The sequence below is a fragment of the Penicillium argentinense genome (assembly GCF_028826775.1).
Source record: "Penicillium argentinense strain IBT 30761 chromosome Unknown utg000003l_segment0_segment0, whole genome shotgun sequence".
Classification (NCBI taxonomy): domain Eukaryota; kingdom Fungi; phylum Ascomycota; class Eurotiomycetes; order Eurotiales; family Aspergillaceae; genus Penicillium; species Penicillium argentinense.
The window spans coordinates 265,121-292,425 of NW_026622662.1; the positions used below are offsets into that span (position 1 = coordinate 265,121).

Sequence of the window (27,305 nt, forward strand, 5' to 3'; positions counted from 1 at the left end):
TAGCCGATAGCAAGTAGCACAGAACCAAAGTTGACAAAAGCATGTCCTCGGTCCAATCCGCGATAAATCTATAACGCAGCTTCGCACCATAAGCCTAACTCTATATCTTCAAAGAATAAGCAAAGTCTGGTCCTCAGCAGAACTAAATTCCACAATCACTACTATCATACCAAGCTTCCAGCATCACATTACTACACTGAGAAGTAGCACCAACCACTGAACAATGAACCCAACCATCAAACAACACCACTTCGCAATTCTAATCTTCGACGGCGCCGACATGCTCGACTTCAACGGGACCAATGAAGATCTTGAGTCACGCCAACAACGTCAGCCTGAGTGACCCCTTCAAAATAACCACGATAGCTCGCACCCGCACCGTGCAAACCGGCAGCGCCACCAAACTAACCGTCGACCTCCTCATCCCCGCCTCGTCTCTATCCCAACCTACGACATCCTCCTCATCCCCGGCACCGCCCCAAGCCTAGTTCACGCCCTAGTGGAAGCGGACAAGCCCGAAAAAGAGCTAATCCGCACCTTCGCAAGCGCCAGTAGCCCCAAACCACGCATCCTCTTCTCAATCTGTACAGGGTCCTTCCTCCTCGGCGCCGCAGGGATTCTAGCCGGGACGACGGTGACGACGCACCAGCACGCGCTGGACGTTCTACGGTCAATCTGCGCGGCTCACGGCACTGGCTTATATGAGAAGACGCGGGTTGTCCGCCGACGCTTCGTGGATGGGGGCTTCGTCCGCGGGACGCGGGTGCAGGTGATTACGGCGGGGGGAATTAGTTCTGGCCTGGAGGCGACATTCTACATTATTTGTTTGCTTTTGGGTGCTGAGCGGGCGTCGTGGGTGTCGCGGGAGATGGAGTATGGGTGGAAGGAGTCGGAGGATGGGGTTTGGCCGGCGAAGTTGGTTGTTGGGGGCGGCGGTATTGTCGGCGAGATAGAAAGGCGTGTACCTGACCTACCGTAGTGTATACAGTCTGGGACTGCTAGTAGAGTACGAAGTATACATGAGTCAGAATCCATTTATTCATTGAGTACTTTCGGAGTCCGGAGCCGCCTCCGTCGGCAATCTTCCGAGCCATCTCCGAGCCCTAAACGCGGAAGCCTCCACTTCGCTTACTGTTGGGTCGGTGAGTGGTGAGCCAGTTGGGAAGTGAATCTCCGTGGTCCACTGGGTTGTGAGTGGTCGGCGATGTCGCCATTTCACCAGTGTTGCTGGGAGTAATAAAGCGAGGTTGACGGAGGAGGGAGTGTACAGTAGGAGCTGGCGATATCGGCTTGCGTCTAATGTTTTGGGTATTTAGATCCGACCCTCAGTTTATGTCCGACGAGAAAGGGCGGAAATAGGTGTGGTATATGTGGGACTATTTGTTTATGAGAGAGTTATGATCAGGAAGAATATTTACTTATAAGTATGTATTAGTCGCCAAGCCCGACGCAACCTTAAAAGCTGTTACGCGAATGCGAGTGTGCCTATTACTGAGGCACACTTGGGCAGTGCTAGGCATAACCTATGTAAGCTCACTGATGCCAAGTTGCCAATGCGGCCTCTGCCACTGCCAATCTCTGCCCAGGCTGCGGGCGGCTGGGCGACGCGAAGGGCGCGGGATCTCGTTGGTCTGCGGCGAGCGAAGTCGGAGCGATAAGCATTGCCAACACGCCAGACAGGCCTACTTTATGGCGGGCGTCCCTCCACGCAGATCGGGCAGATCTTTCTTTTGACTTCGTATGCAACGCAGCCATACAAACCTGGCTCCCACCACTTCTTTCACCACCACCTCACACACATTTTCAAGTCATGCTTGCTGGACTCGGACCATCTACACTAATGACCAATACTCACGACAGCCAGAAACGCTTATCATGCTTGGCGTCGGCGACTCCACCACCTTCCTAACGGTTACGAGAGAGAAATTACCCCGGATATTAACAGCGAAGGCTATCGCCGGCTCCTCCAGGCCTTCCAAGTCATCTCGGGCTCGCTTGCCTCCAACCATGCGATCCCCGCAACCACGATCGCGACTCCGGGGTAGCATTGCCCTGCATCTGAAAGTCAAGGCTCCGCGACGACGACATGATTCGTGCCCGGGCGGGTTTCGCGGGGAGCCCCAACGTTGCACCGGCGATGAACCAACGGGAGGACAATGAGACCGAAAGATGGGGAACCGGGGAAGCAGACCACATGTATTACAGCACCTTGGGTCATCGTGTGCTGCACGATCAATTGGGAGGTGTGTTGAGATGCAAGAGCACCTCCCGAATGCGGCAGGCAGCTCTCGGGACGAAGCGCGGTCATCTGACCTCCACCTCCAGTCAACACTGTACACTACAGGTACCGGTACACCACTCTGCACTACGCCTACGCCGTACACCGTGTACCAGCACGCCTCCCACTTGAGCAAGTCCACGCCCGATCAAACCCCAGTTGCCTTCGGGTTCGCCGCCGGGGCGGAGTCCGGCGGCTGCACTCCGAGTGCATGCAAGAATGTGGCAAGGAAATTGCGGCAGCCGCAGCCGCACACGGAACTGATCCAGGAACTGGCCACAGCTACCAGACCTGACCTCTGGGTAAGGCTACAGTCTCACCGGCCTTCTCCGAGTGTCCGCAACCGCGAAATCACAAATATTACGGCTCACCGGCTGCTGGACTGATAAGGCAAGCGTGGGCCCATGTCTTCAAGAACTCCCCTCCAGCCCGGTGATTGCTCAACCACACAATCCCAGCCGGCTCCACGCTGCTTGACATCTGAGCAATGCTGAACAGTGCGCCGACTATCCGTCCGTCCTTCGCTTGCAGATAGGCCGGGCCCCCTGCTGGGGTTACATCCGTGGGCAACTCCGCGAAACTGCCGATCGCATCCACGGGTGCAGTAGTGCGCCGCGAACAATTGGTTATCTGCATGCCAGACATGGCGAGGACTGGTCGCGCGGTGTTTTTGGGTCGGGTGGGACGAGACTAAAAATTTCCACTTCCCACGCGATAAGCCTCCCCACTGCCTCGGGTGAAAATTGCTACATATAGCCGCTGTATACGCCCCAGATTCCCCCCCCGAGAGGATTCTGCTTTTTCACCACTGTCACCATGGCGGATCACGAGGTTCAGGCTGCTCCGTATGTTTTCGTTATTCTCTTGTCGCCACAAGAGGTAGTATCCAAAGATACAATGGCCGATCTAGTACTGACATTGACATCTCGGGTAGTCCCACCTACTCCAGCAATGAGGTCCAGCAGATCGTCGTGACCGACGACAAGGCCGCCCTCGACTTCAAGGATGGCGCTCCCACCCCCGATGGCGAGGAGCCTAACGACGACGAGAAGCGCTCCCTGCGCCATGTCGCCGAAAACCTGCCCGTCTCCGCCTGGCTGGTCGCCATTGTCGAGCTGTGCGAGCGTTTCACCTACTACGGCATGTCCGGTCTCTTCCAGAACTATGTCCAACACCCGCTCGACGGCAGCCAGGGCCGCGGTGCCCTGGGCATGGGTCATCAGGGTGCCACCGGTCTCACCACCTTCTTCCAGTTCTGGTGCTACGTGACCCCCATCCTGGGTGCCATCGTCGCTGATCAGTACCTCGGCAAGTACAAGACCATTGTGTGGTTCTGCGGTATTTACCTGATCGGTCTGCTCATCCTCGTCTGCACCTCCATTCCGACTGCTCTCGAGCACGGCGCCGGTCTGGGCGGTTTCATTGTCGCGATTCTCATCATTGGTTTGGGCACTGGTGGCATCAAGTCCAACGTCGCCCCCCTGATCGCCGATCAGTACAAGCGCAAGAAGATGGCCCTCAACACTCTCAAGTCTGGCGAGCGTGTCATCATTGACCCGTCCCTGACCATCCAGCGCATCTACATGATCTTCTACGGCTGTATCAACGTCGGTTCGCTCTCCCTGCTGGCCACCCCGTACATGGAGAAGTTCATCGGCTTCTGGTCGGGCTACCTTCTGTGCCTGTGCATGTTCGCCATGGGTACGCTGGTCCTCCTGCTGGGCCGCAAGTTCTACGTCGTGCGCCCGCCGCAGGGCTCCATCATCACCGACGCCTTCAAGGCACTGGGCATGATGATTGTCAACCGCAACATGGACGCGCCCAAGCCCAGCTGGCAGCTGGAGCACCGCGGCTCGCAGGCCACCCTCCCCTGGGATGACCACTTCATCGACGAGCTGAAGCGTGCTCTCGTCGCCTGCCGCGTGTTCGCCTTCTACCCCATCTACTGGGTCGTCTACGGCCAGTTCTCCAGCAACTTTGTCACTCAGGCCGGCCAGATGGAGGGCCATGGTATCCCCAACGACCTGATGCAGAACTTCGACCCCATCTCCATCATTGTCTTCATCCCGCTGCTGGAGACCCTGGTCTACCCCCTGATGCGCCGCCTGAAGATCCCATTCCGCCCCATCACCCGTATCTCCCTCGGATTCGTCGTCGCCTCGCTGGCCATGATGTACGCCGCCATCGTGCAGCACCTCATCTACTCCGCCGGACCCTGCTACGGCCATCCCCTCTGCGACGCCAGCAAAGTCGACGGCACCGCCCAGGGCAACAACATCCACATCGCCATCCAGACCCCGGCCTACATGTTCATCGGTATTTCCGAGATTTTCGCCTCGGTCTCGGGTCTAGAGTACGCCTACACCAAGGCTCCCCCTCGATGAAGTCCTTCGTTCAATCTATGTACCTCCTGACCAACGCCTTCGGCTCCGCCCTCGCCGAGGCTCTTACTCCTGCCGCCTTCGACCCCGCCGTCATGTGGATGTTCGTCGGCCTGGCCTGTGCCTCGTTCGCGGCTGGTATCATCTTCTGGCTTGTCTTCCACCACCTCAACGCGCAGGAAGATGACATGAACGCTCTGGATGCGGACGACGATGCTATTCCTGCGCCGCGGGAAGAGCGTCGCAACTCGAAGGAGTAAATCCTAGTCTTCACTGTTATTGTTGATTATTGTGACGGATACGATCTGAGTAGACCTCAATAGATCATTTGCATATATTTTGTCCGGTGGCGTGCATGCATTCTGCTGTGCAGGTAATGAGATATGAATGTAATCTCTAGTATATAAATACAGCATAATTTTGACCATATAATACCTTAAGATACCTAGGAATCTAGACCGGAGAGTAAATTTACACTAGTGTAGATGTAAATAATGGAGATTTCAAGCATCGATCAGTCTTGTCAAAGCTTGGCGATCTGCAGTCCCACCTGCCACGCAGCTATACATACAGGAGATGGTCTGTGATGAAATGCCCCCTCATCCATGCTTACCTAGTATGGCTATTGCGATGGAAATCAACCCAGGTTGGTGTATTCAACTGCTATTCAAATATTGAAATTTTCGACCTCGATTTTTTTAGGGTAGTGCCTTGCGCCAAGAAGCCGTGCCTTAGAAGTCTCGGCGTTTCATCGATAGACCAGTCGTTGTCTTCTCGCGATCGCGATTGCAGTAATCGCCATACTCAGGCACTTCGTGCTGACTGAACTAGGCGTCATCATGAATATTGGCAGATGTAGTGGAGCGGTTAAATATAGATGCTGCGCAGCCCCGCGAGATACGCATCCTGGGGCTTGTGATTGGTTGTTGTGCTGCATTTGCCACATTGCATGTCTTTTCCATCTCAGTATACAGTGATTGGTGTCGAATAGTCTCTATAATAATGTAAATGTAGTATGCTTTGTAGAGTAGATTTTATTTGGTTAGATTTTATCGGTGTTCCTTAGTAGCTTCCTTGGTTATTAGGGTATAGCTAAGCTACACCTAAGTACTGCTGGTAAATACGGTCGGGATTAAGCTCAAGTCATCCGACATTATGACGTGCAGACTCGAATCCATCCTTCGCATCACAGTCAGGCTATGATATACCTGATTTAAAGTCGGTAGCAACCCTAGAAATACTGTAATACACGCCACACTGCTGCATAGCTGGATGTACTGTGCCTGCGCACGTCCAACGCCGATCCGAGCCTCCTCAGAATAGCAACATCAGCCACACTGGAAAGGGGTCCACAGAAAATTCAATTACACCCCTGACATCGACTTTATTCATCTCCTTCATCTTATTCTTCGGTTCGCTCCTTAATTTATTAAACTTCTTATCTAATTTTCTCTCTCGAATTGTTAGGGTGTCACTGGAAGACGGCAGCGCTTAGCAACGTGACCCTGATAATCTTAATCGGACCGAGTGCCTGCCGCCAACCTCCACTTCTCCCGTCTCACTCTCCCTTCATCCTTTCACCCTTGTTCCACCCCCCATCAGCATCATGAGTGTACGTGACCTCCATTTTTTGCGGCAGAATTTCAATCGCTGACACTGACTCTTGACAGTACCAAAGTCTCGGGGATAACCAGGGCGGCTACGGCCAGTACAACCCCTATGGGGGCCAGCAGCAGAACCCCTACGCCCAGCAGCAGGACTACGGATACGGCAGCGGCTACGGGCAAACCGGCGATGTCGAGCAGGGCAATGGCGGATACGGTGCGTTCTCTATATGCTAATCGCGATAGGCGATTTCGACGATACGCGCAGTACTAATGACTCCCAGAAATGTCCAACATGCAGCAATCAGGAGGCCCAACAGCAATTCTCAACAAGTGCAAAGAAATGAACGACGCGATCAATGAGCTCCGCACCAAGCGCGAAGGCCAACTGGTGTCCGCGCAGAACGCCCTCCTCGACAGCGCGACCGGCAAGGAGGACCAAGCGGCGCGCCAGAGCGTCGACTACATTGAAGACGAGATCAACACGGCGCTGCGGTACCTGCGCGACCAGTTCAAGCGGATCAAGGAGACGCCCGGCTCGGGCGACCCCCGCGTCTCGGGACAGGTCGAGAACGTCAACCGGAACCTCCGTCGCGAGATCGAGCAGTACCAGCGCACGCAGTCGGATTTCCGCAAGCGCCTAGAGGAGCAAGTGCGCCGTCGGTATGAGATTGCCAACCCCGAGGCGACGCCGGAGGAGCTGGAGCAGGGTGTGCAGAATGTGCTGGCTGGACAGGAGCAGGCCTTTATGGTAGGTACCAGGACTCTCAAAGAAGAAAAAGTGATTGCTGACTTGCCCGACTGAACAGACCCCCGGTACTCGCTCCCGCCAGGCCAACGATGCCCGCCAGGCCACCATGCAGCGATCCGCCGCGATCCGCAAGATCGAGCAGGACATGATCCAACTCGGCCAGCTGTACCAGGAAGTTGCCGAGCTGGTGCACCAGCAGGAGCCGGCCGTCACACAGATCGAGCAGGGCGCTGAAGACACCCACCGCAACGTGCAGCAGGCCAACACCAAGCTGGACAATGCGATCGTCAGCGCCCGCAACGCCCGCCGGTGGAAGTGGTATGCTCTGATCATCGTCAGTAAGTAACCTCCCCCTCCTCCCCGTTTCCGTCGTTTTCCAGCCACTAATCTCGCTCAACTAGTCATCATCATCGCCATCATCGTCGGCGTCGCCGTCGGTGTCACGCAAGCCAACAAGAGCGCCTCCGGGAAATAATCGCGTCCGCCCGTCATGTTTTCTTTCGCTCCCCGTTCCTACCCTTCGTTTCTATACCACCCTCTCGCATGTCATTTGTAAAAGCAATGCTGATCGGCTCTTCCCCCCGGATGATTTGCTCCCCACGGTCCGAGCTTGCCTCGTCTGGGCTGGGCTGCCTGGCTGTGCGGGATGTACATACTAGATTGTTTCTTGCGGCCATTGGCGATAATCTATGTAATACCGTTTTTCCTGCCGACTTGAAACCAGCAGATGTAGACAAAAGACACTCAACCAAGAGGATTAAATGTAGATGTATGCATGGGTATCCATTCGCTCTGAACAACCTCGTCCAAATTTCCTCCCACCCCGGAAAATCACTTGACAAGTGTTTATTGAGCAGCCTTCTCCCTTTCCTTCTCCCTCGCCTCCTCAGCCGGCGTCTTAGTCCGCAACTGTAAAGCATGAATCCCACCCTCACGCGCCATCTCCTCCTTCAAAAGTGCATAAACCATCCGATGACGCGCGGGCTGCATCTTCTTCTCGAATTCGGCGGATGTAATCGTCACACTAAACCACACAATACAGATTAGACCTTAAACCAGACGGGAGTACCCCAAGAAACAAGAGAGGTGTGGTGGTGACTCACTGAAAATGCGTCTCCTTCGACGTCGACCCCTCCATCGCAGCGTGGTGCGCGTGTTTATGCGAATCATTTCGGATGATCAGCGTCGTCGGCGTGAATGCGTGCGCAATCTATCAAGCCACCCCCGAATTAATCCAGTCCTTGAAATCAGAGTGCCGGTGCTGAGTACGGCTTACCTTGTCACGCATAAGGTCCTCCATCGGAGTCAGAGAAGCCATGCTGGAGAATGGACGGCGCGGAATGAAGCGCGGGAGGATCGAGCGGAGCATTTGACCGTCAACGTCAACACCGGACCACGAGGAGTCGTAGCAGTAGTGAGATGCTGGGTAGATGTTGGCGAGGCGCGGAGGTTGGGCGGAGAAATCAAATTGGCGGCTGCGATTTCCGCGGACCGCATGATGTCAACTTCCGCGACAATGCCAAACAGCCACCGCCCCTAATTGAAAGGACGAGGGAAAGTCTCTACATCGCAGCGACACCCAATTGAGTACAATGTCGCTATTCGCGCGTCTCCCGCGCGTCCTCCGCGCAAAACCTCGCCTTCTCTCCAACGGAGGTACAGCTACCGGCCCAGCTCCGCGACACCTCTCCACTCTCCCCAATATCCCAATCTTCCAGGCACTAAAGGACCACGATCCTGAAAGTCTCTCCGTAATCCACAGTCTGAGCCAGCGGAGCTTTACGTACGGGAACCTGGTCGGCGACGTCTTGCGCGCGCGGGAGGATCTGCGTCGGAAGGCGGGTGGGATTGCTGGCGAGCGGGTTGCTTTTTTGGCGGAGAATGGGTATGATTATGTTGGTGCGTCTCCCCCGATTATAACCCAATTATGTCTTGTTTGGGAATACTTATTCTGTGTAGTGACGATGCTAGCCATCTTCGCCAGCGAGGCTATCGCGCTTCCGCTGTCGCCGGCTTTCCCGACGGGTGAGCTGCAGTATATCATGGATAACTCGTCGGCGAAGGTTCTGCTGTCGACGGAGAAGTATGCCGAGAAGGCAGATCAGCTTATTTTCTCCGGGTTGCAACGGCAGCCGGTGTTTGATGTTCGGTCGAAGGTGAAGGAGGGCGCTGGGTATGAGAAGATTAAACTGGAGGAGGCGAAGGAGTCGTTGTCTGGGATGATGCTTTATACATCCGGCACGACCAATCGACCAGTAAGATTTTCATCAAAGTCGTAAGTATTTGAAGGGGAAAACGGGGCTGATTCTAGTAGAAAGGCGTCCTCATCCCCGAATCCGCACTGGCAGCACAAGCCAGATCCCTCCTGCAAGCATGGAAATATACACCAAACGACCGACTCCTCCACCTCCTCCCACTGCACCACATCCACGGTGTCGTCAACGCAATCGTCACGCCGATCTTCTCCGGCTCCTCGATCGAATTCATGTACCCTTTCAACACAGATGCTGTCTGGAACCGACTCGCGGCGCCATTCCTTCCAAACAACGAGTGCAAAAAGTCAAAGATCACCTTCCTAACCGCCGTGCCTACAGTTTACAACCGTCTCATGGCCTCATTCCCCTCCCTGTCCCCAGAAATACAAAAAGCTGGACAAGAAGGTATCTCCCCCGCAAACCTCCGACTGAATATCTCCGGCTCCGCAGCCCTCCCAACCCCGACGAAGAGTAAATGGTCCACTCTAAGCAAAGGCAACGTCCTCCTCGAACGCTTCGGCATGACTGAGGTCGGAATGGCGATTAGCTGTGGCCTCGATACTGCAGACCGCGTCGACGGAAGCGTAGGCTGGCCTCTACCAGGCGTGGAAGCACGACTAGTCGACACGGAGACGAACGAGGTTATCCCAGAAACAACCGAAAAAGACACCGCGGGCCGCAATGTCGAAGGCGAGATACAGTTGAGGGGTGATACGATCTTCCACTCATACTGGGCGAACGAGAAAGCGACGTCTGAGAGTTTCGTTCCAGACGCAGAAGGTGGAAAACCCTGGTTCAAGACCGGGGACGTCGCGTCCCGTCGACTCGTTCAAGGCGCTGGCTCCGGAAAGAGCGGGGAGTGGGCGACGGGCCCTATGTATTTTATTTCTGGACGGAAGAGTGTCGATATCATCAAGACAGGTGGGGAGAAGATTAGTGCATTGGAGGTGGAGAGGGAGTTACTATCTCTGTGAGTCCCCATATCCCATATTTTATCTCTAAAAAAAAAAAGAACTATACTGATGAAGCAGCCCGCAAATCACCGAAGCAGCCGTCCTCGCCCTCCCTAGCGAAAAATGGGGCCACAAGGTCGCGGCCGTGGTGGTGCTGCACCCTGATGCCGCGAGCAGTGGACGCAATGGGAAGACTTGGGGCGTGATGGATATGCGGCGGGCGTTGAAGGATCGGTTAGCGGGATATAAGATTCCGTCTGAGATGAGGGTTTTGGAGACTATTCCGCGGAATGCGATGGGGAAGGGTGAGTCTTTCATCATTTCTTTTTTTTGTGATTCATTATTGGGTGGTGCTAATGATGGTATAGTTAATAAAAAGGCGCTGGTGAAGGAGGTTTTTGGGGTTTAGATTGGGTGGCGTGAGTACACCCTAATGTTCCCATATTTCTTCTTGTATTTTTATGCTACTGAAGTTATAGAGTATCTCAAATAAACTAATAGTTTTTGTTTGGATGTTTGTTTTGCTGGTTGTCTAGTGAGTAAGGTGTTTGTTGTTTCCTTGGGGTGAGAGGCGTATACTTCGGGCGGTCCTCGCAAGCAGGCTGCTCCTTCCTGCTGGACCTCACTTGCTCCCTCTTTCCTCTGCATTTCTCCCGACCCTCCCTTTTCGTTGTCCCTGCCCCCTCCCACCTCCTCCATCCTATTCTTCTCGACGGTCAGTATTTCAGCCTTCTGCAGCGTTTGCATCTGTCCACCGTTACCACACTGCATCGCCAGCATGGACACCTTGGTTGCCGACGACTTCACCAACACATGTCTCGGAGTCATCAGATTCGCAGACACCTTCCGCGAGCTCGCCGCAACCTGCCAAAAGATCAGATACAACGATCCACCCCCAAGCCTGATACTGAGTACGTAGACGATGCATCATTCTCTTGTCCCACCGGCGATGCCAATGAGGTGAAGCTATGGATCCCACCCAGCGGAGCCCGCCTCTCAGACCAGGTCGTCTTCGCCATAATCCAAGCCGACATCCCAGGCCCCATCCGCGCCAGAAAATGGTCTTACGAATTCGACTCTGAGGGCAACATCCGCAGAGAACGCGTCCCTTCCGGCCCCGCGCCCATTTGCTGGGGAAACCGCGTGCCCTACTTCCCCGTTTATGGCGGCTACTATATCCTGGGCGGAGACTATGTCGCGAAGCGCTGCTGGCTGTTGAACGCCAGCCCGCCTGTTCCAGGCCTTCCATACCCCAAGCAAATCATCGCCGGACCTGTTGTCGCCTCACCTGAAGCTATTCCTCCCGAGCACTATCGGGACCTTCTGCGCGAACAACTGCACAGCTTCGCGCCGGATAAACTGGATGTATTCCCGGGTTCATTCCTCGAGCAGAGCCAGCGAAGCTTTACGATCTACGTCGCGGACCATACCCGATTTTCTGTTGTGTTCTTGGACGACAATTATTTCGGTTTTGTGATGCCTGCCAAAATCCCCGGCTACAATACTCGTGTTGATCCCGAGGGGACGACCTATGCGGATGCAAATTACATCTATCCGATGGCGAGATGGGCTCAGAGGGCGAAGGATGAGTATGTGAATCCGAGTAAGGATGAATTCTGTCTTCCGCATGGAATTCAGCGGTACAAGCTCTTTCGAGGGTTTGATGGAGCAACTTGGGGACGGGCTATCTAGTCAGTGGATGAGCTTGGTCATATCTTGAAGGTCTGGATCGTGTTTGGAGATCTATGTGGGGCTGGTTTACTTCCCCCAAGTCCTGTGGTGACATATTGTAAATCTTCTTGTTACCATTCAATCGGACAATTGAGTTAACCCAGTGAAATTCCTGCTTAGATTCATACGCGTAGCATCGAATATCAAGAGATTGAATTAATGGTTGTAGAGAGGTAGTGATGGGTGTGGTAGTGATCGTAGCGAAATGGAGGTATGTAGGACAATGACGAGCAAATGTTGACTCTGGTGGGCATTACAGTCGAGTGTTCAACCAGAGAACTTACCAAGTCGGTTGAGAGTAGATTCATAATATACAAGACTACCAGTAGAAATGTAGTCAACCAGGACCAGTGGATCCCAAGATAATATACAGCAATATACAAAACACAAGATCAAGCCCACTCACCCGTCCTCTCAAAAGCCCTAACAAACCTCTTCGCCTCCATCGAAACCTCCAACGTCGCCATATCAACAGCCGTAAGCCTTGCCTCAACAACCCCAAAAACATCCATGTGCTCCTTCCCAGGACAATCCTCAGGAACCGTAAGCGTACAGCTCACGCCAAGATTCGTAATAACAGCAGAATATTTCGTGACATTCTCTCCGGGCGTGAGGGCTAGTTTCTTCGTGCGCAGCAAGACAGGGAAGGAAGACGGCAGCTCACATTCGCCGAAGTAGAATGCGCGGAAGAGCAGCATGCATGCCCAGTGCTGGTTTGCGAAGGTCGAGATCTCGCGCAGGCGTGTGGTTATTTGTTGGGCGTGGACTATGTAGTCGTTTATTTCGAATTGGGTGTATGGGAGTGGGGAGGGTGGGTTCGGTACTGGGTTTTCTTCTAGGATTTCGGATGGAGCGATGTCGTCTTCGACTGGGACTTGTTTTTGTGTTTCTGTCTGTGTGGGTGTCTCGTCGGGTTCTGGATTTTCTTCCAGAATCTTGGACGTGGCAATGTCGCCTACGACCGGGATCTGTGCCTGTGTCTCGTCGGGTTCAAGTTCAGACAATTCAGTCGGGATATCAGTCGCGGCGAATTTTCTCCCGTTTTCAGCCTCAAAGCGCAAAGCCGCTTCAATCTGATAATGTGCGATGACATCGGTGAAGCGTCGAAGTGGACTCGTACACTTGACATAGGCGTCCAAACCCAGAATATGATGCTGAACAGGAGCAGACATGGAAAGAGCCTTCGGCAGAGCAGAATGATAAAACGCCTGCCCACCGAACTGGGCGATATTCTCGTTCGTGACGCGCGTGTATTCGGGGTCATACCAAGTCCCATCGAAGACGGTAGGAATGCCTCTGTCCGCGCAGAAGCGGCCGGCAATATGGCCAGCCAGGTTCATGAGGAGGGAGATAAGGTAGTTTTTTGATTCGTCGCGGACTTCATGGGGGTTGGAGTCCTGCATGCCGAGGCTGATGATGGGGTCGCCGACGAAATACCGTCCTTCCGTTACTTGCATCTCATAGGGCTTGACTGGTTGAGTGCCGAATTGGAGAGAGACGGAGGGGTTTGGACGAGATTGGGGTAGGTCCATTGCGCCGTTTTTCTGGCGCTGTGTGCGGAATCCTTGCATTAGCTTACGGAGGATTGTGAAGGATTCCTTGTCTTCGGGAGTGAGGGTGTTGCGGAAGGTTGCGTCGGAGGGAGGAGGGGTGATGGAGGAGGAGTCGCCGACAATGAGAGCTTTAGAGGATTTCTCTGCATTTGGGTTTAGGAATTCGCGCACGGTACGGTGCGTGATGCTGATGACGTTGTGGACGGTCCCGTTGACGACTTCCGTGTCTAGAATCTCGCCCTGGAGGTTCATCTTGGCGCTGAATGTCAATGTCGGTCGTCCGGCCGACAGGCTGAAATGGCCTTGTGTCAGGGCCGAGGGCAGGATGGGATATGTTCGTTCCGGGACGTATGTGGTAGCGACGCGCGATGAGGCATATTCGATAATTGGATGATCGGGATCCAAGAAGGCTGTCGGGTTGGCGACGTGAATGCGCACCCAGAAGGTATCGTCTGAGTTAGGGATTCGTTCCACCGAGACACCATCATCGATTTCTTGTGCTGTCACATCATCTACACAGTAGACCGGGAGGTCACCCCAGTCTTTTCGAAGGTGTTGCATCGAATCTGTGAGGGAGAGATCCTGACAGGACTCTTCGATTTCTTCCCACTTCATGTCCTCGAGAAGGGACATCCCATGACCGGGCAATAACAGACTCTGGTCCAAGACACCCAAATTCTCCCACGGAGAGATCACTCCCAATTCCTGCAGGAAAAGACGAGTAGATGCTTCACTCAGTCCGAGAGTGTTGTACATGCCCGTCGCGCGCATGATATGCGAGGCGGCCGATCTCAACGTCCCTGACGGCATGATCACCGATGGAATGACATAGTACTGCATGAACTCGAGGATTGTCTGATCAGTTGCAGTGAACCTTTCAGTCAAAACTTCGCGATATATCATCGACTTGCCATCCTCTGCCGGTTTGAATTGCTGAGAGGAAGGTCCGACACTAGACATGATAGTCGGCGAGCGAACCTTTCGACTGAGGCGGATCATCCGCTGCGCCTTTTGGATAAAGGTGTACATTGGATGATCTTTTGCGCCCACGGTCGGCTTTCCCATGACACTGCGGATGCACATCTCCTGGTGGTCGCGGACCCAGGCCGACACCTGATCGACGACTTTGGAAATTCTCTTCGGCTGGATCAGATATGTCCGGCTGAAATAAGAGGGGATATCCCTTTCCATCTTGAAGGGAAATCGTCGCACAGCTTGATGCACCGCAAAGAGATTCATCGCATTCAGCTCCGACTCCTCAATACCCAAAAGCTTCATTGTCAACTCGTCGATACTCAAACGAAGGAATTCCGCCTCGTCCGCCACCAATTCGTAAGCATTATCCAGAAATCTTGAATGGTCGCGATAAAAATCGGCCATATGCTCACTGAAATTGTTCATCATCGTAATCAGCGGCGCACCAAGCGGCCGCGGCAGTCCACCCTCAGGAACAATCTGCAGCTCCGACTTGGGCTGAGAAATTTCATCTGGGAAGTAAGGAATGATTGGCTCAAGCAGCTCCGGCGGCGCAAACCCCTTCATAACAAAGTCAATTTCACGATTACTGCAGATCCTCCAATTTCCTCTCGCAGTATAGAACTGTTTCTGCTTATTGACGGACCGGACATAGATCGCAAGACCAAAGACACCATCCGCGTACAGACGAGCCACCAAATCTCCCGGTTCAAGGTGCTGACCCTCTGATTCCTCGGATGTATCAAAGTCCTCTTCTTGTCTGAGATTCGAGCTGGTCCAGAGCGAATCAGCATGGTCTCGGCCGTTGAGCATTGTTCCAATGGAAGTTTCGATTGCTTCAGCGCTCATTTTATTGCCGGCGTCTTGGATCGGATCGAGGACGAGCGGGTTGGTCTCGAGCCATTTATGGAGGTATTCTCGGATATCACGATAGGTTTCGAGTTCGGCTTGCGAAATACCAGAAGTGTTGGACTTGGAGGCTTCTTCGGCCGTTTGCTACGGCACATTAGATATATTCATTATGGTATATACAGGAATGTGTAATTACCTCAGTGACAGTCTCATTAGTGTCGACAGGCTCCAGTGTATCTGTTGGAATTGCTCTCAATGATCGCGTGGTTGATAGCGGGCGTTTGACAAAGCCCGCCGTCTTTCCAGCAGGTAGGGGCCGCCATGGTAGACGCCCTTGACTGCCACAATGCAAGCAGACTGGTCGCACATTGGCGACTTTCTGCACGAGGCCAATCCTCGATCGAAGCATGGTTGACGCTGCGAAATTGTCATGGTCGATCGCGAAACTTGTTATTTTGCCTGAACATGCACTTCACCGCCCGATGAAAGCAGGCGGTCTCGATACAGTCTCATAATATCACGTGACTCATGCCAGGGCTTCACGTTTGTCTCGTTTGCATGTTGGTATAAACGAGAACGAGACGCCGTTTCAGTTCCACTCCAGCGATTGACCGATCGTCCTCGAAAATCAGACATGCCCCAACATTGCTGTCATATCTAAGCGAGCACTGATTATTGTGAACTATCTCATTGCACCCTCCACTCTGCCACGTCGACCCACGATGCCCGATGCACGATGCAACTGCAACCTGCCACGCCATCACGGGAGGAGACATGCCCGGCCACTTTCTTCCGTGGAGGGCAGTGGCGGGCGCCATCTGCCGCAGTTCGTCCGCTTGGACCGGCTCGGCTCTTGCGTCGCAGGATCGAGCAGGGATTCGGCGGGCTAACTGACTCGCGCGGCGCCATTCGGAGAGACACCCGATTGCCAAGTCGAATTCGTTATGCCTCAGCCCCTGTTTTTGTAATCTATAGAACGCCATCACAACCTATACACAGTAGTTTCAAATTCCTATCTATTTCCTCTGTCTTCGTTGTAAGTGTCTGTTGGACTGTTCTATATATGGCAGCGAGGCAAGGCCGCCAATGTGTGATTGCCAATTAAATGGCCTCACGTCTTCCCCCACACGTTAAAACACCACTACCATCCCCTCTCAGCTTCTCCCCCGGTTCCGGATCCCACACTGCAGAAGAACAACCTCTCGTATTCCGCGTATTCGCTACTGGGCCTCTCGCACATCTGCATAACTGCAGTGTGCTCTTGCCGAGCCGCTATCCTCGGCATATCCGAAGCCCATGTGAACGTTTTATCATCCCACATTGATCGCCCGGCTCCCCAGCAAACACAACAGCTAGCGCGAGCCACGTCGATCGTGCACAAGAGCGAATGCCCAAAAACTTGCCAAATAGTGACTATCCCTGCTGCAATTGTTTAAGCGAGGCCGGCCCGAGCTCGATTGCGGAGCAGAGCGGGCATGCTGCCAAATCCAGGAACCGTCCAGGGGGTCCACCGAGCTTACCATTGCCCAGCAGGAATTTGACATGGATGGAAAGGGTCTTATCAAATTCACTGGTGGGCGATCACAAAAGTACGACAACGGTTTTTGCGGTGTCGGCGATGGCAACTTCTGAATTTCAAAGTTGGGTCAGTCCCTCGGCTTAAAGACTATGACTCTCTCGACTATATCATGGCTGGACAAGCAGATACCCTCCTCGGGCTCAAAGCCGGCGAATTTTTATTTTGTCTAGCGAGATGCCAATTCCCCTGTCTCGCCAGCAGTGGTGGTCACTGGGTTCAGGCTAAAGAATCCGACTCCAGGCCAGGCTATGGTTGGCTTGCGCCTCAGGATGCATCGCTGGCTGGAAAAGGAACAAACTATTGACGCCACCTATCAGGGAGGCTGTCCTTGTCTGCAATCGGAATCTGCAGATGACTCCACTGAGGCGCACCTGCATCAATGCATGGCATCACGTTTGACTGGTGTAATGCAAAGTATACCTCGATCGACACAGATGCCTTCTTGGCTACGGTCTCATACCTCCGATCAGCTCTGGACGTCAGCAAACTTCTCCGAACCCCCGCCCGAGGCTTCAAAAGCAAAGCCTGACGCCCCTGCCATGTGCGTCTCCACAAGATGCAAGCGAGATGGAATATTCAGATTATCGCGTCCGCCATTCGTGGCTCTTCCCGGGTAGAAGAGCCCTAGATGCTCACTACCATATTAGGAACTGCGTCAAGGAGTTCGGTTCACCCAGAAGGTTGTGATACCCACTTCCGGCCCCCGCAGTCTGTTTTTATTCTTCAAGCGAACTCCATCGTCGGCTCCACAATGCTCTGAAGGGGTGTAATCTGTGGCTTGGTGGATATGCCCCGAGCCCTGGAAGATTTCCATATCGACTCCAGAAAGGTCTTCTATATATACCAGTGTACGATTCGCTTACATTGATATCTCTATGCTCTTGCATACCAACTTAATCCACTCCTGGTGTTGCTCTTTGCGTCCGCGAAACTTCTTTGGATTTAACGGTGCCCTGTATCATTGACTGTTTGCTTCGTCCCAATTCTTTGTACCATCCAGTCAAGATGATCTCCAGCCTCGGCTGGCGCGCCCTGGCGCTCTCGCTGGCAGCCCTCCCCCTCGCCCACGCCGATATCTGCTCAACCCTTGAAGATGCCGGCATCGATGTCGAATACCCGATCTCGATCAACTATAACACCGACCTTACGAAGTACTGGTCCGCGGCATGCGGAGATCTCAAGCCGACATGCATCGCCGCCCCGTCGAGCGCGTCCGAAATGTCACACATTATCACGCAATTACACGACGTCGACACACTATTCGCGGTCAAGTCAGGAGGACATATGCCCAACAACGGATTCGCCAGTATCCAGGATGGACTGTTGATTTCGACCAAGAATCTGGATCAGGTGTTTTATCATCCAGAAGACCAGACTGCCGTTATCGGACCGGGTCTGTCGTGGGAGGAGGCGCAAAAGGGCCTGGATGATGCCGTCGGCGGACGTGCTGTGGTGGGAGGTAGACTCGGAGGCGTTGGGATCGGAGGATATATGCTCGGATGTATGTGCTGCGTGGTAGCGTCGATGAAAGTTTGTAACTCAATTGCTAACTTAAACAGGTGGTATGAGTTTCCTAAGTACTCAGTATGGCTGGGCCGCCAACAACGTGAAGAATTTTGAAGTTGTGCTTGCCAATGGCACGATTGTCAATGCCAACGCGGACGAAAATACAGGTGGGACACCCCTACCTCTGATCAGAATCGAAAGAGTCGCTAACTCTATCAGATCTCTTTGCGTCGCTCAAGGGTGGTGGTAACAATTTTGGTGTTGTTACTGCGTACACCATGCAGACACACCCTCAAGAGCACAAGGTCTGGGGTGGGAACTATGTCTTCACTGCCGACAAGACGCCGCAGGTGCTCTCGGCCTTGCGCAACTTTGTTGACGAATACCCCGACGACAAGGCCGCTATCATCCTGACTTCGGAGCACGGCGCCGTCATTGATTTCTGGATCATGTTCCTCTTCTACGATGGACCCGAGCCGCCTGCGGGAGTCTTTGATGAATTCACTGCTATTGACCACACCTCGACTACAAAGACCTGGGATACCTACTATGACCTGCTCAAAAACAACGATTTCTTCATTCTGCAGTAAGTGTCGCGCACTATCATCTACAAAGAGGATGCTAATCACTGTCCCAGCGGCCAACGCTACACGATCGCCACCGAAACCACACCCGTACCCAACAAGACGGTCGGATCCAGCGTGCTGCAGGAGTACTATGACCACTGGTACAACGTCACTAAGGATGTCCTTTCAGTGACCGGAGTCCTGGGATCGATTGCCTTCCAGCCAGTCCCCAAGACATTTTCTCAGAAGGCCAAGGACCGTGGCGGTGTAAGTTTCACCTTGAAAGCCCGATAAAAAAAAAAAACGACAACAAAGCTGACCAAGAAGGATCTGCTCAACGTCCCCACCGACCAAAACTACATCTTCATTGAGCTAGACTTCTCCTACGCGCTCTCCGTCGACGACGACAAGATCGATCAAGCCAACCAGAAGCTCTACCAGGGCATGGGCAACCTCGTGCAGAAGAACATCGACCAGGGTCGACTTCCAGACGTCTACAGACCACTTTTCATGAACGACGCCTACTACCGCCAGGACTACTGGGGACGAATCGACCCAGCCTCAAAGAAAGAGGCGCTGCAGACCCGTCTGAGGTACGACCCTGACGGCTTCTTCCAGAAGCGGACGAGCGGCGGCTGGCGACTGGAGTAGACTCAAAGAAGTCGAGATGAAATGATGTATATTCTCGGACTCATATGATAATACTTGTTTATAATACCATCTACACCCCAACGAGGAATGATATTCAAGCCATCGACCCTGAACGACCAATCGATCATCACCATATACCCCCTCCAATCACATTTCACCGGAGGAAATAACCCCAACCGCCAGAGGCGAAGTCCCTGAAACAAGATCGCTCTCGCATGCATCAATCTGATCCTAGTCCGTACCTCATTCATTTGTGTAGCCGCGTGCATCAGAACTGCAGGTACAGTCGCGACGAGTGGTTGCGATGCGCCCGCGGGGATAAGGATAAGCGCCGCAGTGGAGACACTCTTCGCGCCGGACGAATCCGCATGCACCGCATCTATATTTGCGATCGCGCAAATGTCAGCCACAGGAATACCAAAGCTCGCACGGCCAAAGCTCGCACAGCTCAGCTGTCATTTATGCAGATCGCCCGGTCGGGAGTTCGAGCTCAGAGCTCGCGCATTGGATCAGGATACTGGGCCGGACAGTGGAACAGCGCTTAGAGTCCAGAAAATAACCTTCACGCCTCATGCAGGCTGCTCACGATTCCGGAGAAGGGTCCAGACTCCCTCGTGTTCCGAATGCTGCTAATTTTATCGATCTAGATCGCTTTCGTGCTGATCACACGGGGGCTGGGGATGGCCTTCTTTGATGACTATATAAGTCGTCTCGAATGTCTTTGGACTGCCTACTAGTTTCCACTCTTCATTCCATCCTTAACTCTCTACGGTCCAATTTCCCTTTGTTAGTTTCATATCTCAGAACTAGACTCGTTTCCACTCTTTCTTAGCGATTTGTGCCTTACGTTTTGCAGTATATATCTGCTTTCTTCCTCGATCTGCTACTACTCGACAGTGCATTCATTTAGTTGACGATCTTTCTTTCGACGACACAACGTTCGTACTTACACATACGTTCATTTCGAAATCCTCAAAATGGGTCGCTACGGAGCCCTCGGCGCAACCTTCCAAATCGCGCGCCTCTTCCAGGCCTGCTCGCTCATCGCGATCATCGGCATGACTGCCAAGTTCATTTCCTCTATTGTTTCGCAGAATGCGACCCCGCCTAATATCCTGATTGCGACAATTACAGTGGTACGTATACAACACACTTCTAACAAGGGAAGGAATCCGCGAATCGCCACGAACAGTACTAACCACACTGAAAACAGACAACCATCGCCGTCATCTACTGCATAATCTCCGCAATCCTCTTCATCGACGACATCCTCCCCTTCCTGCCCAGCGCAATCGCCGACTTCCTCGTTCTCATCGCCCTAATCGTCGTCGCAGTCGTCATGGGTAAACCCCTCTCCTACCTGAAGTGCTCAACATTGGCCGAGCTGGGCTACAAGGACGCGACAGTTTATGCATTCTCGTCGAAGCTGTCGAGCTACATCGCAACGATCAGCGGGAGGATTGATTACTCGTCATGGATCGGAGCTTCGAAGGCGATTTGTCTTGAGACGAAGGCTATTTGGGGGTTGAGCATTGCTTTGTGGTGAGTACATTTTCCTCCTGCTGGATTTGAGAACGAATCTGACGATTGTGATGTGGTAGTATTCTTTTTTTTTCTCGTCTATCTGCAGCGCTTGCTTGTGGCGGCAGAAGAAGGCTATTATTGCTGCGGACAAGTAATTATGCTCGTTTCACATTGGCTTGTCGCTCCATCGTGGGCTTAATATGAGAATTATCTGCGTGGGATGAGCGGTTGTAATGAAAGACATAGAGGGAATATGTTATGAGGAGGACAGATTGCTTCAAGTTTTTGCTTTTTCGTCTGGTGGCGATGAACTACTTTGATAATGAAGTTTTTGCTTCCAGAGAATCGAATTATATATGACAATAAGAACAATGGCTCCTGGAACACTCGTGGAAGACTATATTTAGTGTACTTGACCTGATTACCCCGGACAAACTCCCATTTTCCCTCCTATCAATTTGTGCATTGTTCCTTTTTGGTCGCTCGCAGCTTGATGGCGAAGATATATGACACGATTTCTTGGCACTTCCAAGGTTCTAGCACATAGTGTACGATGCACTACATAAATGCAGTACAGTAACACGGAAGAGAGCATGATGGCAAACAGTAATCCTAATGTTGCTTTCTTGATGATGGAAACTGATTCTTCCAAAGATGAGTGGGGCTGGGCGCCGATGTACTGGAATAGCGAGATAGGGAATGTCTGGGCTGTCCGTGAAGACGGGCGAGATCTTGCTGTGAATGATGTCGCAATGATGTGCCATTTTGCGAGGCGCAAACTACAGCGTATGTTTGCAGACGTGATGGAATCGGGCTCGAACTTAGTGAGTAGGCAGAGGGTTTTGGATTTCATTACTCGGTCATCGGCTATCTGGTCGATCATCCGATATTCTAGAACTTCTTCATCGATAGCCGAGCTGCGTAACGACCTGTCTGTTATCGAAGCTTTCGAGGTCTAGGTTCTGAAGATAGCTCAGGAAGGCCGCGATGGAGCCGTTGAAGAAATGTAGCGACAGGTCTAGGCGTATGCCGTTTTGTAGCGCCTCGATCGCGGTGGTGGTGGCCAGCACGCGCTCGACGTACCAGAGAGGGTCGGGCTGGGCTGGGCACACAAGACCTCCAGCAGCAGCTACGCATAAGCGGCTCGTTCGGACCTTCTTCGTCCCCTTTATGACAGCGTTCAGATACTTGGACAGCCGGTCCACGCGGGAGGCTAAATATTTGGGACAGTTGGGTTACCTGAGCATCGATAGGGTTAGTGGGTTCGATCCCGACTCCACCAGTAGAAATGGAAGCAAAGATGGAAATGGAAGTGGAAATGGGAGTGATAATGATGGCAGAGGGTGAGGGCGGCAAAGGAACAAAAATCGGAGAGCCGCAACAGCCATGTAACCTCCCTCCAGGCAGTGAATAACACAGCAGCGAATCCGTGCAGGTGAATAAACCAGACAAAGAGCCAGCCTCCGCCTTCTTCCCCAAATACAGCGGTCTGGGCTGGGAAATGCTGGCATCGCGGATTTCGTCCCCCATCTCCCTTCCCCTCCTCTACTTCTGCTCGTCCCTATCCCTACCTTCCCAGCCTGGCGTTTGTGAAACAGCCAACAAAATGCAAAGAGCTTCATCATCGCAACCCCAGTGGAGTTCTTGCGGGAGCTGCTTCGGCGAGTGGACACTGTCCCCACACCAGCTCCTGCCCGGGGTTCGCCGCTCGGTGGTATTCGCCACTCGGTGGTTGAATACGTTAGCAAAAGCTGTTGTGTCCCTAGCAATTCCCAGAAAATGCGATTAAAACACGTAAAAATGCGAGGGCAGCAGCAGCACAAGTAACAGGCGTCTATTGTACTCTTTGCGGGAGCTGTCAGCGCTGCCTTGGATGACGGAGTACAATACGAAATTGTCAGCTTGGGACCATCACAGAACCAGACCACATCGAGCACTTCACATTGTTCGAGACCATACACAGACCTAGACCAAGCCACGCAAGGATACAATGACACGAAACTAATGACCATGTTGTAGAATCGTCAATGTATCCCATGTATTTTTCTGGAAGAGCCGAGATAAAAGCGGTTACGTGGCAATCATCCATATGGATACAGTGAATTCATCTCATATTTGCTCCCAAGGTCCCCTAAAAGGATGAGATGAGAAGGGTCAGTCACGTACCACTATCGGACAATTTTACTGCCGGGTTATCGGAATTTTTTATCCTAGAGAAATCAAGTCAAATATGGACCAGACTTTCTTAATAGAATATCTAGGTAGTGCTCAAACAATCTATCCATAGATGTTATCAGGGCAGCAACCGGCGCTCCAGGGGAAAGGAAGAAAGTGGCCCGGGTATGGGGCTTGGCATACTCATGGACAGCTCACGCGGGAACGTATTGAGAGCCCTTGCGTGGTGGAGCGAGGAGAGGAGGCGCTTCTAGATCAATATCCTACAAGTTAATGAACTAGTCACTTCGGGCTAAATTTACAGCAAATTCTCGTCCAACAACCCGGGGACCGAGAGGCCAAAATCAAGTTATCCCTCCAGAGTATTAAATGCCATCAGCCAAAGTCTGGGAAACGACAGTTTCTCTTTATCGAAGACGTCAGAACTGCATGTCCAATAAATGACCTCCCGATTTCCTGAGCAGCGCTCACCAGAACGGGAATCGAAATTTCGAAAACAGGCACAAATAGCAAATATAAGAGCATTTACAGTGCAAGGCACAGGGCTGAGGCTGAATCCGTCTCGTCCAAGGACTCAGACAGTGGAGACAGCGACTAGCAGACCATTGGACAATTCGCAAATACACTACGCTAGGCCCCGAATCTGTTGGTAAGCGCTAATCCAAAAACACAACTAGGGGCATCCCCCCTGTACACAAAGCGGATTTGATTGGACATTGCATTGTCACACCCGTGCTGCTTCATCTTACTCGAGTTAGCAATCGCTTCGCTCCTTGGTCATACATCGCAATCACGCCTGGCTTGAAGAGCCCAACATTTTTCAAAACGTGTAGAAAATTCCCCTCCACCGACTTGTCCTTGCCTTGGACGCTCTCTACGTGATAATCGACATGGTCGTGATGCGATACTCGGTGTTCTGGGCTCTACTTCTTCTCGTCCACTCTACCTGGACAACACAGTGCTTTGCGCCAAATGGAACAATTGCAGACTCAAGGTTCATACCATGTATTGAGATCCCGGGTGTTCATTCTATGTGCTGCAGATTGAATGATACGGATCCAGACACCTGTCAATCAAATGGGCTCTGCTACTGGTCGTCACCGGCCAAGTACTATCGCAACTATTGCACGGACGAGAAATGGGATAGCCCGAACTGCTTGCAAAAGACAATTTGTGTCGAAGCTGTAAGACAGAAATTCTGGTCCTGAGATCAATCAACAGACAAAGGCTGATATGCACTCATTCGATCAAGGCTGGGGGGAACTCAGGCGGGGGCTCCCAGGTCACCCTTTGCCCTGGGAATAATGGCACCACGTACTGCTGTGGCAGTACAACCGACTGTTGCACGAACGAAGACGTTTTTACCTTGGATCCCACTCTAGTCCGGTTGGCGTCTGACACAACTGCCACATCTACCACCCCAAGCACGCCTACTTCCACAAGTGTGTCCATCGCCGCCACAAGCACATATATAACCAGCCCGACGACCTCAGCCTCAAAAAGCGACGACACGCGCCCAACAAACCACATCGCGATCGGAGTTGGTGTTGGTGTCTCGGTGGGAGTCTTCGCCGCAGTTACAATGCTGGGAGCCGGATTTTGGTGGGGCAAACGACAGGCAAGAGCGAGGTACCGGTCGTTTGAGCAAAATGGCCCACATGTACCGATGACACTTCAGGCAGACTCGGGTGCTGCCCATGAGATTGGTACTTCTGCTCAGCCGAAGGGGCCCTTTGAGTTATCGAATCCGCGATGAGGTCTAAATAAGCTGGGGGTATACCGTGGAAGAACGAACAATAGGCAATTGTCGGTGACCTGTTTAGGTCTCTCGACATACTCGATCATGGCCTGAATTTGAGGTTCCTCGAAATTCTCGTCTGAAACATGCATTATCCACGTGTCTATATAACAGATGTGCCGTGTGGACTTTATTGCCATCAGAATTCAACAAAGAAATATATTTTACAGCAGAGTAGGGCCATTGTTCGAGTCTAAACTGGTTGACGTGCTGAAAGCAGACCGCATTTTGCTCTTTGTCTCTACCCGACGCTGTCAATAAATAGCTGATACTCGAGGCTTTGTTTTTCTTCGACTCTGACACCGTAATAATAACTTAACGTGAGGCAGCAGCTGGGGGTTAGAAGACTCGGCGCCATTGAAGATTCCACTATAAAGAGGCAGAAGCACCCAGTCCTTCTCAGTCCATCACCAAGCTCATCACAGCAAACTCTGATATCTCACCCACTGCATCACCATCCAATAAATAGACCATCATCTCAAAACGAAACTTTCGAGACCAACAATCAAAATGGCCAAACGTCAAAGCTACATCTGTAAGTACACCGACTGCACCAACCAGCGAGAGCGAGGCGGCTACTGCGCCAAGCACTGGAAAAAACTGAACGACGGCAAACCGATGTTCCCCTGCGCCTTCCCCGACTGCGAAAAGGAAAAACGAAAGGACAAGTACTGCATCAAACACTGGAACCACATGAACCCGGGTAAACTCCACCGCCCCTGCAAAGAGTTAGTTTGCAAGCGAAACGTAGCGAAGGAAGGACTTTGCTGCAAGCACTGGAAGGAAGCTCACCCCGACCGCGAATTTCGAGCCCGTCGTCAATGCAAGGGACTCCACAAAGGATGCGCTAACATTGCAGTGAGGAACGGACTTTGCGCCGTACACTGGAGACATTTGAACGGTAGGCCGTGGCGGGCTTGCAAGGAGGCTGGATGCAACCAGTATGCACAAAGAGGCGGACGTTGCTTACTCCATGCGCGGGATAGGGGTGCTAGGGCTCGTGTTCCTGCTCGGCATATTCAGTGTGTTGAGCGCGGTTGCAGTCGGTATTGTGTTGCTGGAGAGGATCAGTGTAAGTTCCACTGGCATGAGTTGTATACCCGTCTTGGAGAGGAAATCGGGTACTGCACGGTTGATGGGTGTTTGCGGGATCCAGTAAAGAATAGTTTTTGCCAGCATCATTTGATGATTAACCTCTAGTCTGAGATGTAGGGGGCTGGGAAGGAATTTGACAGAGGAGGAATCGCATCCAGAACCGACATATGTTTGGCAGACCACGACAAATGTTTCGATATTGTACGCAACAGAAAAAGAATGAGCAAGCGAAGGTCAAACGGTCAAAAAGAGATTTATAGCGATGGAAGAGGACTATAATTTTGGATCTTTGAAATAGAAATAGGTGAATGAAGATTACGTCTGGGTTTTTAAGGTATACATTGCTTTGACCGTAGTCATGTGTAGTTCAGATCATATCGCTGCTCCTTGTGATAATCAACTTCCCCAATCGCGCGATGCTTATTCAACATGTGTCCATGATCATTCACGAGCTCCGGCATTCTGGATGGGGTGCTTTCCAGGAGTCGTATGAGGAACCCCTACCTCCATGCCAGCGCGGTCCGTGGCAGAACTGGCAGCCTCCCTGGCCTTACAATTTTGAATGGAACAATTTCCAAGGCAGCAGGAAGATCTTCAGCTGCGAATTCTGCCACCCGAATTGTGTTGCAGGATATGATCCCAAAGTTTTGAAGTGGATCACAGATGCGTATTTTGCTATCCTCTTATCCCGACTTCACAATTTGCGATCTGTTACGGGCCGTTCGAAAGAAACAGATTCATTCGGTGCCTACAGGACGAGAATCTCGAAGATGAAGAAGGAAGGAGAAAGAAAGAACGTCGGCCAGAAAAAGAGGGCTTAAGTCCCCAGCAAACGCGCACCAGCAAACGCGTGGTGCAAACGACCCAAAATTATGCCTCAGGCATCCTTCCACGAGATGAGGCTATTCCCAGGTTCAATCCGTCACACGATCATTGAGATTTGATTACGCTTTTGCGTAGCAATCGTGCTTCCCTAGCATGATGATATACCACGTGGTGCTTTTCCCAAAAACTCTCTCAAACACAATTTACAGGTTTGAGAGATCATCGCTTGTCGAATTTGGCGTAAATGTCCCAC

The 27,305-nt window shown here is 52.4% G+C and overlaps 13 protein-coding genes across 13 annotated transcripts; 11 read left to right on the top strand and 2 right to left on the bottom strand.

Annotated features, from left to right (window-relative positions):
* Positions 1-223: 223 nt before the first annotated feature.
* N7532_002270 (ThiJ/PfpI family protein) lies at positions 224-979 on the top strand (the record flags this gene model as incomplete). Its single annotated transcript, XM_056614764.1, has 2 exons — positions 224-339; positions 367-979. 2 exons carry the CDS (start codon positions 224-226, stop codon positions 977-979), a joined length of 729 nt encoding a protein of 242 aa, XP_056477736.1.
* Positions 980-2,253: 1,274 nt separating this feature from the next.
* Positions 2,254-2,664, top strand: N7532_002271 (uncharacterized protein; the record flags this gene model as incomplete). Its single annotated transcript, XM_056614765.1, has 1 exon — positions 2,254-2,664. The coding sequence occupies one exon, from the start codon at positions 2,254-2,256 to the stop codon at positions 2,662-2,664; it is 411 nt and encodes a 136-aa protein (XP_056477737.1).
* A 430-nt stretch (positions 2,665-3,094) lies between these two features.
* On the top strand, positions 3,095-4,919 carry N7532_002272 (peptide MFS transporter; the record flags this gene model as incomplete). Its single annotated transcript, XM_056614766.1, has 3 exons — positions 3,095-3,123; positions 3,213-4,594; positions 4,648-4,919. 3 exons carry the CDS (start codon positions 3,095-3,097, stop codon positions 4,917-4,919), a joined length of 1,683 nt encoding a protein of 560 aa, XP_056477738.1.
* Positions 4,920-6,265: 1,346 nt separating this feature from the next.
* Positions 6,266-7,360, top strand: N7532_002273 (syntaxin; the record flags this gene model as incomplete). Its single annotated transcript, XM_056614767.1, has 4 exons — positions 6,266-6,271; positions 6,330-6,480; positions 6,548-7,014; positions 7,073-7,360. The coding sequence occupies 4 exons, from the start codon at positions 6,266-6,268 to the stop codon at positions 7,358-7,360; spliced, it is 912 nt and encodes a 303-aa protein (XP_056477739.1).
* Positions 7,361-7,860: 500 nt separating this feature from the next.
* On the bottom strand, positions 7,861-8,383 carry N7532_002274 (BolA family protein; the record flags this gene model as incomplete). The annotated part of the gene is made up of 3 exons (XM_056614768.1): positions 7,861-8,038; positions 8,118-8,224; positions 8,291-8,383. 3 exons carry the CDS (start codon positions 8,381-8,383, stop codon positions 7,861-7,863), a joined length of 378 nt encoding a protein of 125 aa, XP_056477740.1.
* Positions 8,384-8,606: 223 nt separating this feature from the next.
* N7532_002275 (acyl-CoA synthetase) lies at positions 8,607-10,631 on the top strand (the record flags this gene model as incomplete). Its single annotated transcript, XM_056614769.1, has 5 exons — positions 8,607-8,913; positions 8,974-9,269; positions 9,329-10,239; positions 10,301-10,527; positions 10,591-10,631. The coding sequence occupies 5 exons, from the start codon at positions 8,607-8,609 to the stop codon at positions 10,629-10,631; spliced, it is 1,782 nt and encodes a 593-aa protein (XP_056477741.1).
* Positions 10,632-11,035: 404 nt separating this feature from the next.
* On the top strand, positions 11,036-11,914 carry N7532_002276 (uncharacterized protein; the record flags this gene model as incomplete). Its single annotated transcript, XM_056614770.1, has 1 exon — positions 11,036-11,914. The coding sequence occupies one exon, from the start codon at positions 11,036-11,038 to the stop codon at positions 11,912-11,914; it is 879 nt and encodes a 292-aa protein (XP_056477742.1).
* A 431-nt stretch (positions 11,915-12,345) lies between these two features.
* N7532_002277 (exoribonuclease II) lies at positions 12,346-15,742 on the bottom strand (the record flags this gene model as incomplete). Its single annotated transcript, XM_056614771.1, has 2 exons — positions 12,346-15,477; positions 15,530-15,742. The coding sequence occupies 2 exons, from the start codon at positions 15,740-15,742 to the stop codon at positions 12,346-12,348; spliced, it is 3,345 nt and encodes a 1,114-aa protein (XP_056477743.1).
* A 2,175-nt stretch (positions 15,743-17,917) lies between these two features.
* N7532_002278 (FAD-binding oxidoreductase) lies at positions 17,918-19,635 on the top strand (the record flags this gene model as incomplete). The annotated part of the gene is made up of 5 exons (XM_056614772.1): positions 17,918-18,413; positions 18,472-18,585; positions 18,638-19,004; positions 19,056-19,251; positions 19,312-19,635. 5 exons carry the CDS (start codon positions 17,918-17,920, stop codon positions 19,633-19,635), a joined length of 1,497 nt encoding a protein of 498 aa, XP_056477744.1.
* A 977-nt stretch (positions 19,636-20,612) lies between these two features.
* N7532_002279 (uncharacterized protein) lies at positions 20,613-21,314 on the top strand (the record flags this gene model as incomplete). Its single annotated transcript, XM_056614773.1, has 3 exons — positions 20,613-20,771; positions 20,849-21,177; positions 21,266-21,314. 3 exons carry the CDS (start codon positions 20,613-20,615, stop codon positions 21,312-21,314), a joined length of 537 nt encoding a protein of 178 aa, XP_056477745.1.
* Positions 21,315-21,725: 411 nt separating this feature from the next.
* On the top strand, positions 21,726-22,118 carry N7532_002280 (Mitochondrial chaperone BCS1; the record flags this gene model as incomplete). Its single annotated transcript, XM_056614774.1, has 2 exons — positions 21,726-21,945; positions 22,072-22,118. The coding sequence occupies 2 exons, from the start codon at positions 21,726-21,728 to the stop codon at positions 22,116-22,118; spliced, it is 267 nt and encodes an 88-aa protein (XP_056477746.1).
* A 2,106-nt stretch (positions 22,119-24,224) lies between these two features.
* On the top strand, positions 24,225-25,090 carry N7532_002281 (uncharacterized protein; the record flags this gene model as incomplete). The annotated part of the gene is made up of 2 exons (XM_056614775.1): positions 24,225-24,518; positions 24,587-25,090. 2 exons carry the CDS (start codon positions 24,225-24,227, stop codon positions 25,088-25,090), a joined length of 798 nt encoding a protein of 265 aa, XP_056477747.1.
* A 552-nt stretch (positions 25,091-25,642) lies between these two features.
* On the top strand, positions 25,643-25,994 carry N7532_002282 (uncharacterized protein; the record flags this gene model as incomplete). Its single annotated transcript, XM_056614776.1, is given in 2 exon segments — positions 25,643-25,864; positions 25,884-25,994. 2 exon segments carry the CDS (start codon positions 25,643-25,645, stop codon positions 25,992-25,994), a joined length of 333 nt encoding a protein of 110 aa, XP_056477748.1.
* Between the last annotated feature and the right edge of the window lie 1,311 nt (positions 25,995-27,305).